Source organism: Populus euphratica, unplaced genomic scaffold (assembly GCF_000495115.2).
Source record: "Populus euphratica unplaced genomic scaffold, PopEup_1.0 scaffold75.1, whole genome shotgun sequence".
Classification (NCBI taxonomy): domain Eukaryota; kingdom Viridiplantae; phylum Streptophyta; class Magnoliopsida; order Malpighiales; family Salicaceae; genus Populus; species Populus euphratica.
This window is the reverse complement of record NW_011499866.1, coordinates 1,732,407-1,749,415: the sequence shown is the minus strand read 5'-3', so window position 1 is coordinate 1,749,415 and position 17,009 is coordinate 1,732,407. Positions and strand designations below refer to the sequence as shown.

At 28.6% G+C, this 17,009-nt stretch overlaps 1 protein-coding gene across 1 annotated transcript; it reads left to right on the top strand.

The window, feature by feature from the left end:
• The first annotated feature begins 12,542 nt into the window (after window positions 1-12,542).
• Window positions 12,543-15,248, top strand: LOC105126244 (transcription factor bHLH67-like). The gene is made up of 4 exons (XM_011027059.1): window positions 12,543-13,087; window positions 13,430-14,086; window positions 14,289-14,687; window positions 14,850-15,248. The coding sequence occupies exons 1-4, from the start codon at window positions 13,055-13,057 to the stop codon at window positions 14,928-14,930; spliced, it is 1,170 nt and encodes a 389-aa protein (XP_011025361.1). The 5' UTR covers window positions 12,543-13,054; the 3' UTR covers window positions 14,931-15,248.
• The last annotated feature ends 1,761 nt before the right edge of the window (window positions 15,249-17,009 follow it).

The window sequence follows — 17,009 nt, the reverse complement described above, 5'->3', positions numbered from 1 at the left end:
ATATATATATATATATATATATATATGTCTTTGAAAAATCTATTGCTGCCAATGGCTAATATCAAAAACATAAATTACTGCATTTTCAAACAAAAGCCCCTCACTTCGAGTAGGCGGCACCCTGATTCCTTTTTACAAGTGCATGATATTACATCTCAAACATATTTAAAAATATTTAACTGTGAAAAAATAAATAAAATGATGATATTAATTATCTTCCTCAGATTAATTAGTAACGGTGGGTTGATGAAGGATTTGATTCAAACTTAAACTACAAATGGAAGGTGTTGTATTTTGTTTACAGAATCTATCCTTTAAGAGAGAGGTCTTATAAAAGCTTTATTAGTAGACGTGGGAGAATATACAATCAGTCTTTTTAAACCTCAATTCAGTTTTAAGCGTATATCAATTGACTCACAAATCTTCTATTTTAATCCATTTTACTCCAAACACAGTACCATTCTCTCAGACATTCAAAGTTAGGGGTAGTTCAAGATTACCGTGTGATGTTTAAATCGTCTTTTGTTTTTCATGATAATTACTCTTAATAAATTAGATTAGATTTGATTTGAGTTTCTTCATCAATTTAGATTTAAATAAGAATATTTGACAAGAATATATTGAAGAATTGCCCTATATTTAACAATAAATTAAGAGTAATTGACCTAATTTACTCTCTCTCTCTCTCTCTCTCTATATATATATATATATAGAGAGAGAGAGAGAGAGAGAGAGAGAGTGAATGTATAATTTTAGCTTGACTATTGTGTGCCCTACATGACCTAACTTATTAGGGTTTATTTTGAGCATCGATCTTGCAATGAATTAAAGAATACGAAATTCATTATCTATCTAAAAATGAATGGATCTGAATGGATTGACAGATGATATTTTCTAATATTAATGGGTTTTTAGACAAATTCATAGAATTACGAGATTTGGAAGTCAATTGTATGATAGTGTATAGTGTTAACTTTGACAAGGTGTAATACGTGTATTAAAACTAGAATTTCTCAACATTCAAAGCTTTACAATTCTTAAAAAACTCTAAAACTCTAAAATATATTTATTAATATCAAATCATAAAAAAATATGTTTATTTTACTATATTACGTGGTAGACTCCTTAAAATCTAAAAAATCTTAATAATCAATAAAATAACACAATAAAAATAATTATATTAAAAGTAATAATTAAAAATACCTTATTATTCCCCTTTATTTGCGCATCCAGTTAAGTATCAAACATTGAATTCAACTACTCAAGAGAAATAGATACTTTAAATGTAACATTGTGATTATCACATTTATAAAGTAACATGTTTTTGACTTCTGCACTTCAAAATTTAATTTATGGTATTCACATACTAAATTAGAATCTGTATATAATGTTATACTTTTCATTTCTATAAAATTCACTTGTAGTTTTTTTATATAAATTTTTACTTTAAACTTTACCTCCCCGTTATCTATGACTCCTAAAACTTTAACATTTGTATAAGGGTAGAGATAAGTGGAAGCCATTAAGAGCCTAGGCCCTTGCAAAAAAATAATTTTTTTAGGGTTGTATACATAATTTATATGCACTGCCCTTGTAAGAAAAAAAGAAGAAAAAAGAAGAAGAAGATTGTGCACTGCCCTTGTAAAAAAAAAAAGAAGAAAAAAGAAGAAGAAGATAAAGTAATAAAGCCTCACATGTTTTTTAATCAATTAATAAAATAAATTCTAAATATTTTATAAATTAATTTATGTTGAAGATATAAGTAAGCATGTTGATAAGTTCTATCTTAAATATTTTTTTCAAGAAAAAATTCATTTGATATTCTAATTTTAGCTTTATAAGTTTGATATACCAAATAATTTGGAGTTATATAATTTTGATTTATACTATTGAACAAAACTGGAAATTAACAATTTATTCACTAATTGATAATATTTCCTCAATTGTTGATTTATACTATTGAATAAAACTGGAAAATTAACAATTTATTCACTAATTGATAAATTGATTTAGCTTATTTTGATTCTTTCAATTTCAAAGTCAACTATTGAACATGTTTTTTCTTTTTTCTGTAATAAAGATTGTTAAAACAAGATTTTATAATCGAATAAGGGATCATTTTCTTAAAAATTATTTAATTGTTTATATAAAAAAATTGTTGAAAGATTTATAATAGATATGATAATCAATGATTTCTATTCCATAAAAAAAATAAGAAGCACAACTAAAATAATTTTGTAAGAATCTTTATTATTATTATTATTATTATTATACTTTATTTCAAAAAAGTTACGAAACATAAATAATGCATTATGAACTTTGTATTATTATTATTATTATATTTTACTTTATTTTAGATAATTTTTCTTATAGACTTCGTATGTTTATATTTGAAAGGTATGAAGACCAACAAAATTAGAGTAACAAATGTATTATGAGGATGAAATTAATTTCTCAATTTTGATTCAATTTGGTATTGCTCTTGACATCTTACCACAAACAAACATCATTTTATGTTTCTAGTAAGTTTTTACATTACTTATCTTATTTAGGATTTTTCATGTTTTGATTATTCAATAATTATCCTTGTTCAATATTTTTGTAACAATACTTGAGTTGAATTAAAGTACATTTTTCTTTGCATGAGACTAAATCATGCAATGTTTAGTGTTTGCCACTCATGTATGGTAGATTAGAAAAACAACTTATATGTCTTGTTATATTAATTTTTCTCCTCCTATATAATTTTCTTAGCTCTGCCCTTATTTGTATTTAAAGGAACTCTAAGATAATATTCCATAATATATCGGAAAGACTTGTTAGAAATTATTGTGTCTTTTATGTTCTTATTTGCAAGATCTACATTCATGACTAAAAGATCATAATTTGCGATTGTTTTCTCTAATATGTCAAAAGACTAAAACTATATATTCATGATCAAATAACTTTGATTTTTGTTAACAAAATCCTCCACGTATACAAGTGGCTGTTTAGGTGGAACTTCAGGAATAGGTCTAGAGTTAGGCTTGTTTCAAGGTAAGTCTTCAAACACAGTCCTCTCTTCTTCATGATCTCTATTTACACCTCTCATTAATCATATTAGATTTGTTAGTTTTGTGATTGCTTGCTTCAACCAATCTATTCTTTGCCAATACGCCGCCTTCTAAGCCCTCATAATACTTTAGATGGCCTCTACTCCTATATCGCAAGATGAGTTGCTACTATCTTTATCTATCAAGTAGTCCAACCTGATCTAACATCAATTGACGAGGCACATAACATGGATAAAAAGTGGAGTTTTTCAATCCTTAAAGTTTTACAACTCTAAACTATAGAGAAAGAAATTAAGGTTCTTAAGTTTTAAGGTTATATATCCCTTAACTATAGAGAAAATTATGAAAGGTTAATTTCATTAATTTTGAATCCTTAAAAATAGTCTACCAAGCTGTTTAAATACAAGAAAAACATTCTAATTAGTAAAATATTAATTAAATTAAAAGTCTTAAATTAAATAGGAAAAAAAGTCTAAATCCAATAAGAAAAATAAAGAAAATTCTGAATACTAACTTCTAGGCCTTGTTTGAAGACCTTTCCAAACTCCAATGACAAATAAATTTGAACCATATTGAAAACATGACCTTTAAAAATGTCGGTCAAAATTTAAGCTTGAAATTTATTCTCATTTTACTTGATTGCTAACTAGGTTCTTGAAGAACTTTCTAAAATCTAGAAAATCTTAATAATTAAGAAAATAATAAAATACAATAATTATGTAAATTATAATAGAGGAAGTAACCCATATCAAATTATGATTTTTTTTTTTAGAATTTTAGTTATAATATCACAAGGAGAACTTTTTTAATTCAACATATACAGAAAAACTTTTTCAAGTAACACAAAAGAAATTAAATGCAAATTAAGTGTGAAATGGTTAAAAAAACATAGATGTAGTAATGTAGGACTGGTAAGCTCTCCCTTTACGATAACAAAACAGTCATAATTATATAGTTGGAGTCCTATGTGCATTGTATTATGTATATAAACAAAACTATAAATGAAAATAGGATACCACTATATTTACCTTTCTATTAAAAACAAAAAATGAAAGGACAGAAAATAATGGTTAAAAAAGAGAGTGAATGTGTTGTTTGTGCAGCGGGAGATAATAATAAATTCACTTTTTCTATTTCATCAAGATTTTTATTTGGCTTTTTATACTCTATATTTTATATTTAATGTTTATTTACATTTAAGAACCAACTAATCAGGTATATTTGTCACATAAACAACATGATGAAAATATTTATATCAATCTTGAGAAGAATATTGTCGAAACAAACATTATTGGTTGAGTACTTTTAAAAGCAAACCTTTTAAATTAAAACAAATATTTGAAAATTTAAATAAAAGTTTCTATAAACAAGGGAAATCATAATTATGTGTAAAAAGATGTAGGAAAGGAGGGATTAGCTTCAGAGTAGGCTACAGCATATAGACAACTTGGACAATGACCCAAAACCACAATTTAACAAAAAAACCATAAGAATAAGTAAGGTATATTTGTCAATTATACTTTATAAAATAAAAATTATCTCCACTTAACGAAAGACTCTAAGTACAAAATGAAAATTGCTCAAAGCCCTACTTGTCAAATATACATAAATAATAATAATAAAATATTTATTAAGTATTATAAATGACCTCATTTATAATTTTGTCGAGGGTCTTTATTCATCTTAAATTGACTTTGTTTGAATAAAAAATCTAACCAAATCAATTATTTTTTGAACGCTTTTATTCAATTTGGTTTTTTATTGAAGAAAACTAAATTATTTTATAGATCTTTTAATTGAGTTTTGTTTTTGAAGTTTTGAAGTATAAGATATAAGCTATTGTTTTGTTTTGTTTTGTTTTATTTCATTTCTTAATAAACATCAAAACCAAACCTTTTTTTTAATTTAATAATAGTTTTTTCTATTATGTTGTTTTTTTATAACTAAATTGGTTAATCAATTATTTTGCTAATCTCTATAAAAAAATGTTTATCATTAGACAAAATAACACAATCTGTAAAAGGATTTTTCAAAGGTATTTTAAAAATCACTTGAAGGTTAAAGAATAAATTGTATAATTAGCATAGCAAAAATAGCAAAATAACACAGGATGAATTTTTTTTGGTGAAATAGCCCAATTTGATGATGTCACAGTTCATAAGTGTGACATTTCAATGATGTCACGTGTTATAACCATAACATTTATTTAAATGTTGTTGTTGTGAACCATGACAAAATTACAATTAATATAATAGTTCTGAACTGCGACAAAACTGTGATGTTTATTAGTAGATCTTTCTTAAAAATGGATTGGCAATTCAGAAAAATAATTAGACAGTAACCAAAATGGTCCAATTTTCAAAATATTTCGTGTTTTGAGCCTAAAAATGTTCAAAAAATCATTGTTTCAATTAATCTAAATTTATTTTAATTTTAAGATTTTAGAGAGATAAACATAATATAATTTTAACAAGATTTGGACAATGTTTACTATATATATGAGCTATATCAAAAAAAAATTTCCAACTTAAAAAGACATGCAAAAAACCTCAATTGACAAATTCTAGCAAAACTCAACAAATTCTCATATTTCATAACCATAAGTAGTCCCCATGAATGGAAGAAAAATACATTTTAAATGAATAAAAAATAATTCATCCTATCTAATATTCAAGTAATTCAAAAAATATAAAAACATAAATCATCTATCTATCTACATCTAGGTCGTTTACTAGGTTATCCATGCTCATTAGAAGCACAACTGGATCTAGCTCTTGCACCTGCTTGAGTGACCTTGTCATCTGCTATGACATCATCAAGAGTTAACCGCTTTTTAAAGGTATCAAGTCTAGTATGACAAACAGTGTAAACTTTTCTTTATTCATCAATATTACAAATATTATATGTAGCTTCTTGACTCTCCCGTAACATGAAACAAAGATAATATTAATAAAACATTAACGTTAAGTATAAAGATCAATACATAGAACCTAAAATTTAACATTTTATAATTATAAAAATAATTGAGTACTTATGAGATTTTGAATCTGTTGGGCATATTCCTTGTACTATATGTATCCAAGTGGTAGAACATGCTCGAGATCCAGAGTAATGACCCGATGTGTGATACTCATGTACCGAATCATATACTTATCATTTGTAATTACAAGATTTATCTATGTAAATATCTCATTTCTCCGTACATCCCACTGTAATATATAAGCCCAATGTCAACTTAATCAATTGTTGTCATTATTTTTACCTCAACGAGTTATGGTGAGCAATGCATCACTCGTGTCGATATCAATTGTAATGTGTTATTTGTAAACGAACTGTCGCATTACTTGGTTTGGAAAATGTATATCGACCATCTTAAAAAATATCAGTAGGACCATTGATGTCTATAAGTCCATCCTGCTAGTGCAAATTGCTGGACAAACCGTTAATCTATCATCTAAGTAAGGCGTTCACATTACCTATAGAATATAATTTTTTAAATATTAAACAACAATAATTCAGTAAAGTGTAGTAACTTTTATTAAACAAATAATTAAAAAAATACCTGAATAACAAGTTGCCTGTTTAGCTTGCTCTGATAAAATGTCATCTCATGTGTTGGATTATTTTCAAATACTCTACCTACACACCATCTAGTATTAAAATTATGTCGATTTAAATGTATTTTTTAAAGTTACAATTACATAATATAGATGCATATAATTACAAAAATAACATCGCAATAATTGGATTCGAGGGGTAGATGAAGTGTAACCCTAATAATTTAGACAATCCTAGATGAAAATTAGGGTAACTAGACTACCCACATGAAGATGTTCCCACAACCATAAGTGTTATTCAATAAAACACCTTTTTAATTAGATATGTTAATAACAAGCATTTAAAGTCTATATAGTATTTCTTGCTTTGTACCTATAGTTTCCAACCTGTTTGACCCTCTTTATCCATGCAAGACATGGATATTTGTATATATATGTCAAAACAGCAGATCCTTAGCTATATGTGCGGATGACGTCAAAATCCTCAATGAGCATAGATAACCTGTTAGGTCAGTGAATAATACACTACTAAATAGATAAAGTATATATGCTTTGACATGCTTACATGACATATTAAAATTATCATAATAATTCATGCAAATTTAACTAATAATCAACATATTAGATTCGTAATTTATTTTATACCTCCATAAAACCTCCTCACTAGCATTGATTGGTGGTGTCACAAATATCTTCTTAATCTACTTAAGATGTATACTAAGTTTTTTCAATTTAGAAGGAAGGGATGCTAGTCTAAATGATCTCTTGTATAACATAATTTTATTACAAACACTAAAAAATGAGACTATCCATCTATTAACGGGCAATCCAATTAAAACTATCACATCTTGTAGTGTCGATGCCATTTCTTCATGTCTAAGATGAAATGTGCATGTCTCACATCTCCACTGCTTAATTAGTACAATGATCAAGCCGTTGTCAAACTTGATATGGTTTAGACAATTAATGTATAAAAAATCTACACAAAAGATAAATGTCTGGACCTGCTCGTCTAGTCTCATCTACCCATGTGTATGGGAATAAATAATAGTTTCATCTTGAATAACAATTTAAATTATAAGTACATACATATATAATATTGTCATAACTAAATTTTAATCTATTTGCTTTCAATTTAATTTAATTTTTTAAAGGGAGTAAAATTTGAAATTTAAAGATAGGGGAATAATTTTGATTAAAAGACTGATTTGTCAACTTATGAATAAACTAAAGTTATAATGTGTTTTTGTCCTTCTCTATTATATATTCATTTTGAAAAAGATGATCATGATATCGTAGTTATTCATTATCAAATTTAACTTTAAACTCTAATCAAGTTCAAATATTAAAAAGATGATGAGTTTATTTTGTACTTGGAATTCCATATGCTCTAGGACTCTTATATTTTAAATACAAATATCAATGTATAGAAAATAAAGGAGGGAACATATCAAAATCTCTACATTAAGGGGAGATAACAAATTTATATTTCGAGAGCAGACCTAAAAGAAAAAGCAAAGCAAAAGGCCAGAAATCCCACACAAAACCTAAAAATCTTCCATTAATGATATGGAAAAAAATGCTTCCCTATCCATCTCTTGTTTTCTTTCTCTCATTGGTGTCTCTTTAAAAACAAAAGAATAAAAAATCACAAACTACTGACCAACTGCCATACTAATAGCTCTACTGATTCTAGCACATCAATGCCAACATATCCACGATAGATCCAACTTTTCCCTTCAATTATTGGCTAGTCTCACAACAATTATCTCCACCTCTCTCTAAAAAACTAAAGCTTTTATTAACAATAAAACTACGTTGCTCTCTCTTTCTCTCTCTTACAAACCTATATGCCTAAAACGACCATCAACAACCCCTAAACACCACCACTTACAACGGACCTATTATCATACAAAACTTTTTTTTTTTATTCAAGGAAACCTCATCTCCTGGAAAGTACATTTTGTGGGTCTAGGTGAGTGAGTAAAACCCCGACTATCTTATGCTCTTACAAGAGATGCACACCTTGACTCGAATTCAAAACTTATTATGCAGATCTCAAACCTTTTGTCATCACGTTACGTCCCTTGGGGACCATTATCATATGAAACCTATAACCTTTTATAGCAACACCTTTCTTCACTTAGTTGTTTCAATTGAACTAGCCTTCAAAATAATCAGCTTACAACAACACCATGAGTCACATGACCAGCAACTCTTTTTACTTTAGCTCATATACCAACATCTTTTTCTCCTAAAATATTAGCATAGATGTGAGGATATGAGGGGATTAAATCAATTTTGTTGTGTGAATTTTTCTAATTTTAAAAGATAATATTAATTCTCACCACAAGCATAGATAAAAAAATGAAATGAGAAGCTACCCAATCTTTTTTTCCATGCTCAATCCAGGACTTCAAAGCGTCATCCACGCACCATCGTATGTGGCAGTGCATGACAAACACGTGTTGTTGGAACCCACTGTTACTATAGCATCTGGTTTTATTTTAGTAGTCTCATCGTATTTAGCAACACTATTGAAGGTTGATTTAGAAGCTGAGATTTGTGTTTTCAAATTAATTGTTTGTATTTGTTGTGAGTATTTTTTTTAGCATTGTAAAAGCGGATGTATGAGTAGATTAGTAAAAATAGGCGTATGTGATTCATGATTTCATATTTTTTAACATGTGTTAAAATAATAACATAAAAAAATAAAAAATATCATAAAGTTTTTTTATTAACCATTTATAAAATTTACATAATGGCCAAATCCTAAAATAAAATTTGAAAAATGTATTTGCATTAACTTATGATTACTTAGCATAACAAACAACTCAAAAATATTTTTGCAAGTTTTAGTATTTTTTATAAAGTTGTTGTTTTATCACTTTTTGATTAAAAAAATATTTTTTTTGCTTTCATATAAACTTTATAATAAGTTTATAAAGTCCATTAGAATTTGACTAAAATAAAACGATCCATTAGGCCTGTATATAAAATACTAAAAACTCATCCCTTTGAAAAGGTCCAGAGCCTAGTTCTGTCATTCTTGCAGGTTCAATGACCATTTTAAAACTCAATCCAAAAATGTTTGAGGTAAGTGAATTCACAATGAGTATCAATCTCGGTATTTACAACTCTCTAGTCAGAAATATCAACTCCAATATTTATTGATGCTAGAGTAAAAAATATCAATCTTAATATTTGTTGATGTTAAGGGTCAAAAATATTATAAATAAACTATTGATAACATAGCACAACAACTTGTAGTAATTTAAGACAAAACTAACAGTGCAATCTGTCTAAGGTAGAACACTCTTTCCTCTGGTGTAACAAGTCCATTGCCATAAAATCTCTGGAAATCAGCTAGTATTTCTAATGGTCATAATACTAGGTAACAACTCCTTAAATAAGACATATCCCTTCTAATAAAAAAATGCCATATATTTATTATTTTTTCTAGTTTTTAATGGTTGTCGCCACATTGGGAATAACATATTATTTGCATAAAAAACAACTGCAATCAATAACTTTCCATCATATCGCTTATATAAATGTGTGCCATCAACACTGATAAGTGATCTACAATACTTGAAACCTTCAATAAAAAGTCCAAATGACCAAAACACACATCTAAAAATCATTATCCTATAATCAAGATTTTCTTTGTGCATCTAATCAATGACTATTTTGGATTTGATTCTTTTATTATCAACAATAACTTAAATAATTTTTTAAAAGATTCCTCGTGTGAACCAAAAAGATACTTGATGACCTTTTGTTTTGCAACTCATGCTTTATCATATAAAATTTTATACTTGTAATGTAATTTTATTTCATCCTATATGCTTGCAACCATCAGGCTTGATGACCTATTTCATCCTATATGCTTGCAACCATCATTAAAAGCTTATTCATTATAAGGGTTAACATAACATTAGCAATACAATTTTCATTAATTTGATGATGGTTTTTTTTTCACAAAGGTCAAAACACATATGTGTTGCCCTTTTAACTTTGTTATATAAAATGAATCTGACATTTTATGACTCCCACAAATACAAATTACATTCAAGTTCTTGCACATATTATAATTGAACAAATATGGAGTTTGATTGTTGGACTCAGTATTCAATAAATATGCAATATGCGATCATTTAACAACATTAACCTATTCATTTTTACTATTGAATGTTTATCCAACCTTCAACTTAGACCTTCTTGAAAAAAAGTTTATGACTTTATGCGCGCCATCATTAGAAATAGCAAAACTAGACCCAAAAACACTCCCAAATTCAAGAACAAGAGGTATGATTTCATTATCACTTCATCATCAATATCATTATCAAAGTCGTCATCATCATTCACCATCACATTTAGGTCTAACATATCATCATCCTCTTTGTCACTAGGTTCAAAATAGTCAAATCTATGTTGATCATTAAATGAATTGTCAAACATAGTATCATTTATCCTTTACAACAATCAACTCACAATAATTGTTTTTACCTCTACTAACTAAATTTGAATGACCAGTAGAAGTTGGGACATATAAAGATTTTGATTGACTACTCATATACAACATCATCATGTTTAAACCATTTTGGGTGAAAGAGTTAATAATTGTTTTAAAACTACTGTTACACATAATTGGTACAAGATAATATTAATGTTAACCAATCTGATACCTCTAAGTTATTTTAACATCAATATTATTATAATTCCATTGAAGTCCATGATAAATAGCTTTTTTTTCATTTGTGCATATGACATGCTTAAATTACTATTTAACAACAAACTGCTCTCACCATTGTATGTTAGACTATTGTTTATAACATGAACAATAGTGTTACCATAATGACATAACTTAAATATATTATAAGACATTCTATTAAAAAAATCAGATTTTAATCAATTGAATATAATTATATCTAAATTGCATTATCCTAACACTGTTTTCATGATATTTTTAATGTCCAATTGCATTAAATCAAACATGTATTAATAAAAAATTAATAAAATTAAAAAAATATCAAATTATCAACAATTCAACAAAAAAATTAATTTGTCATAATTTTATTATGATCAAGCTCTCATCCACGATATCATCAAATATAGTTAATTACATTATTGATTGATTCCACCAATACACATAAAATTTCTAATTTGAAAACTTAATTTCAATTAACCGTAACATATAATTAATTTATAATTAATTTAACTTATTTTTATGTTCAACTATATGAAATCAACTTTAATTGATTATATTCTTAACTAATTTCACATTAATTCAACAAATTCTAAATTTAATCTAAATAATTATTTTATTTTAATCAAATAAAATATAAATTTATAACAATATAATATATTTATCTGTAGGAATAGAAAAAAAACAAGGATGGTGGCATCAACAATGATGAAAAATATATCGATCAATTTTGCTCATAAAAACATTTAATGATGCTGACAGACCACCAATAAGTTTTATTTTTGGGTTGTTTAAAGGGTTAAATGAAGGTATTTGATGGGTTTTATAGAAAGAAAGTGAAGATGGCCGTCGGTTGGAGAGAGAAAACTATGATTTTGTATTTATTATGTATTCTTTAATCAGGGTTTAAATTTTAATTAATATTACGTTTGTCAAGCATGACATTTACTTTCTCGTGATTTGCGAGATTTACTTAAAAATCACATTTTTAGTGACAATATCAAAATATGTTATTTCATAAAAAAAAAAAAATCAAACAGTGCTATTCTCACGAAATTTTACATTTACTATCTTAATTTTACATAAAAAAAATCAAATTTTACATTTACTATCTTAATTTTACAAAATAAAAAATCCAAAGTTGAAAGAGGAGAGTGGGGAGGAAGAGAGTCCCCACAACTGGCTGTCCCCGCTGCTGGACAAAACTGCCAAATAATGCTATTGGGATCTTTCAAACCAGACAACCCCCCACCCCTTCTTCTTCTTCTTCTTCTTCCTCTCCCCTCTCTCTCTCTCTGCTAAACCCTCACCAACTCTCAACTCCTTTCACTTGTTACTCTAATTTACATCTTTCTAGCTGACTCGAGTGGTTTTAATTTTTCTACCCTTCGTTTGATTTTAAGTTTTACCCATCTTGATTAATTCTTCTTGGGCTCCATTTCTATAACTACTACTGCTACTGCTAGTAGCTAAGTTATTTTCTTTCTCTTTTCCTGTAGAGAATTTAATATCATTATATATAAGAGTTTCAGCAGGAGCAGAACACAAAGGAATATATTAATTTTTGAGGTTGTGTACATGGGGTCTCTCCTTCTGCTCCTCGGGGGTTACATTTATTACTATCGTTTTGTTAGCATCACAATGGAATGTTGGTGAGGAAGTGAGAGGTGGAGAGAGAGAGAGAGAGAGGGAATTTAATTTAAAGCTCTCGCTCTGGCAACAACTACTGCTCATCAATGGAGAGGCTCCAAGGACCCATTAATCCTTGTGTATGTTACTCTTGTTCATTTTCTTTTTTTCACTCTTTCTTTCTTTGAGTACCTTAACTAGAATAAAAGAAAAGGACTTGCATTTACTTATCCAAATGCTTGCATTCAATGCATTGCATTATTTTTCTAGAAGTGCTAACGTTTACTGCACTGCTTCCTTTCTTCGTTTGTTTCACTCTATCTATTGAAACTGAACACCCATCATATCCTTGAAAGTTGGTTTTTCTCCACACCTCCTCAGAAGGTTAGGTTTAAGAATCCAGCCAAGAGTTTCCCTCATTGCCTTTCTTTCTCTCAAGATTTTTTTCTTTTTCTTATTAAGTTATTGTTTTCTTCTTGCAGTTCTTAGGGGAGCATAACTTGGATTTCGAATGCTTAGACCAAGGATTTATCAATACAGAAAGCTTAAGATTTGGAGAAGAAGGACCATACTTTTCAAGCCCAATCTTTGATGAAAAAATGCCTTTTCTTCAAATGCTTCAAACAGTAGAAACCCCACCCACTTTTCCCTTCAAAGAACCCAGCTTTCAGACACTACTCAAACTCCAACACCTCAAAAAACCATGGAATATGAACAATTATTACATGCCTGAAACAGAAAGCCAAGTTCAACCACCGGAGCTTGAAAGTTGTGTCACCCATGACATATTTGATTTACACTCACCAGTCAAATCTGAAACCAAAGAACTCCCAAACCCACACTCAAATTCCTGCCTCGAAGGTGTAAGTCCTGAGCCCGCTGAACCCTATTCAGGTTCCTTAAATCCATGGGGTACTCAACCACAAACCGTACCTAATATTAAGACCCAGTTCTCCAAATCCACTACAATAATCACCAGAGAAAGAAGAAAGAGAAAGCGTACAAGGCCAACCAAGAACAAAGAAGAAATAGAGAGCCAACGCATGAACCACATTGCTGTTGAACGCAAACGCCGTCGCCTAATGAACGACCATCTTAACTCTCTCCGTTCTTTCATGCCACCCTCTTATGTTCAAAGGGTAATCTTAAAATTACTAATATTAATTACTATCTACATTTTCAGTTTGCAATTATTGTTATTATTACTCTCAAGAATTCAATTTTAGACTCAAGATTTCAAAATCCTTAGTTTCCTTTTCCACTCTTTGCATCCACGACTCATTTTTAAGTCTTGTAGACTTGAAAGTGACGGTGTCTTTCTTTTGTTGTTGAATAAAACAGGGTGATCAAGCATCTATAATAGGAGGTGCAATAGAATTTGTGAAGGAACTAGAGCAGCTTCTTCAATCTCTCGAAGCACAAAAAAGAATGAAAGAAATAGGAGCAGGCTCCACCATCGGCATTTCTTCCAACCAATACTTTACTTCGCCGCCACAAAGTGACAATCTGGCGGAGGAAGGAGGCAAATGTGAAGAGATAAGAACAGTGAAGAAGAAGTCGGAGGCGGCGGAGATAGAGGTGACTGCTGTACAAAACCATGTAAATTTGAAGATAAAGTGTCAAAGAAGTCTTGGGCAGTTGGTGAGAGCTATTGTTGCATTGGAGGAACTTAGCCTTACAGTTTTGCACCTTAACGTTAGTTCTTCCCAAGCAACAATTCTTTACTCATTCAATCTTAAGGTAATACCACTTTGTTCCCCAAGTTAATTCATAGTTTCTTCTTTCAGGTCAACTATTTTTTACCAGCCAGCTAGCTTGGTTCTTGCCTAATCCAAAACCCTATTTTCATGTCAGATACATATATATTTTTTTATGGGTTTTATTATGGTGTTGTAATGACAGTTAGAGGATGATTGTGAGCTGGGATCAACAGATGAGGTAGCAGAAGCAGTTCATCAAATATTCAGCAGTTTCAACGGCTAGCTGATTGGTCTGTATGGTAGGAGTGCTACCTGGCAAGAGAGGCAGGTTACAGCTGAATTTATAGGATTATTACAGTACTGCCTTCTTCTTTATGGAAAACAAGAAAATGTAATTTTGGCTTCATGAGGGTGGTAGATGAGGAGCAGACTAGGCAGAAGGGCACGACCATTTGTCTCCATTCTAAGCTAGTACCACAGAGAGGACTGCTGCCAGTACACAGAAGTGCACAGAAGCAGATGATGTTTATTGCTTAACCTGCTGAAATAGTTTGCCTCGCTCTGTCTTTTTTTTTTTTTTTTTATTTAGCAGGAAGGGGGGTAAAAGAGTTGCTTGGATGAAGGGAAGCGTGGGTGGGCAACGCTGGGAGTTAGGGGCATATAGAACAGAAATAGTTTGCCTCGCTCTGTCTTTACTCATTCAATTTTAAAAAAATAATTGTAAATTAAAATCTTAATATGTGTCTAATAAAATAAATTTATAATTATGCGTACCAATAAATATTTTTTTTAAATGTTAATCTATTTAAAGATTAAGTTGGGAGGTTGAAAAACAAACATAAGATATTTGTTTATTAGACAACATTTTAATTATAAAGGCAAGTTTTAAATAAAAAATAATATTCTAATAATATAGAAGCTAATGCATTAGAAGAATATAAGAATATTACATTGCATGACTTTTTGATGGTGCATCATTTATTTATAATTTTTGTTGAAATGAGCAGACCATTCATCACCTATTTATTTTTTTAATAAAACAGATGACACCTCGTCAACCATTTCAAGTAGATGAAAAATCTAGTCCCTACACTTCAAATGAAGAAAATTCATTTTTGATGTTCTTTTTCTCTCTAAAAAATACCTCATAAACCTTAATAAAACCAATTTCTAATCTGAAAATAACCTTTAATCAACCTAAAAAGCAAAAATCATCCCAACTTAAAATAATTTTTGAATCCCAATCTATTTTTCTAGCAAAATAAGAGGTTAAAAATACCGAAATAAAACTTTTTTTATAAAATAAAATCTATTAACATCAAAATCAATTTTTTTATTAATAGAATGAGAATAAGAAATAAATTTTTATCCTCTCTCTTCTTTTTTTCTCAACTCTCACTCCTCACAAAATAAAACGATTGAAACACAAAACAAATAAAGTGTAAGACTCAAACATCAAAATCTTAATAAACAGGGATTGAAAATAAAAAATAAAAGAAACTTTAGAAAACAAAATTTTAAAATTCACACCACATGAATATTAAGAAAAAGGAAAATTTTTTTATCTCATTATCAAATTTGATCCACATAATTTTAATTTGTTCTGAATAATAAAATTGAATTCTATTCTATCAAATTGAGTATTAATTTAATGTTAGGATAATTTATTGACACCATATAAATCTTACAATAATCTAAATAAAATAGATTATCAAATTTAATTCTTGATCACCATAATAAAGAAGAATGAAAAAAAGAAAAAAAATGTGGTGACTAGATTAAAAAATGCTTTTAAGGACAAAAAATAAATGGGGAAGCATTTCCCCAATTCGTAATGCTTTGTGTATAGATATCAATGTTTTAGCCACCTCTTTTATTTTTACAATGAAAAATGACAAATGTATCACTGATTGTATTCAAACTTCGTTGTATGTTGCATTTTATGAAATATTAACCACGTGCAATTTATTAATCATTTCTTCTTCGACAAGATGTATGAACATAAATATATTTTTTACTTGATGACATGCCACTACAACCTCTCTCTCTTTCTCTCTCTATATATATATATATATATATATGAATGTCTAACTTGATGAAGAATGAAAAAGAATTGAAGGAAATCTACTCGTCTTCGTAACGAGATTAATGATAAAGAGGCAAACTCATAAAAAAAAAATGTAGCATGTATTGTCAAAGGAATGATATGAAGAAAACATGTCAAAATAGATAGTATATATTAATAACTGCATTTGTTTTAAATTCTTAACATATATTATTGTTTTATAGTCATTTAATTTAAAATTTAATTGTATTACAATACTAGCAACTCTTTTTTGTAGGATCTGAAGTCAGATATTGT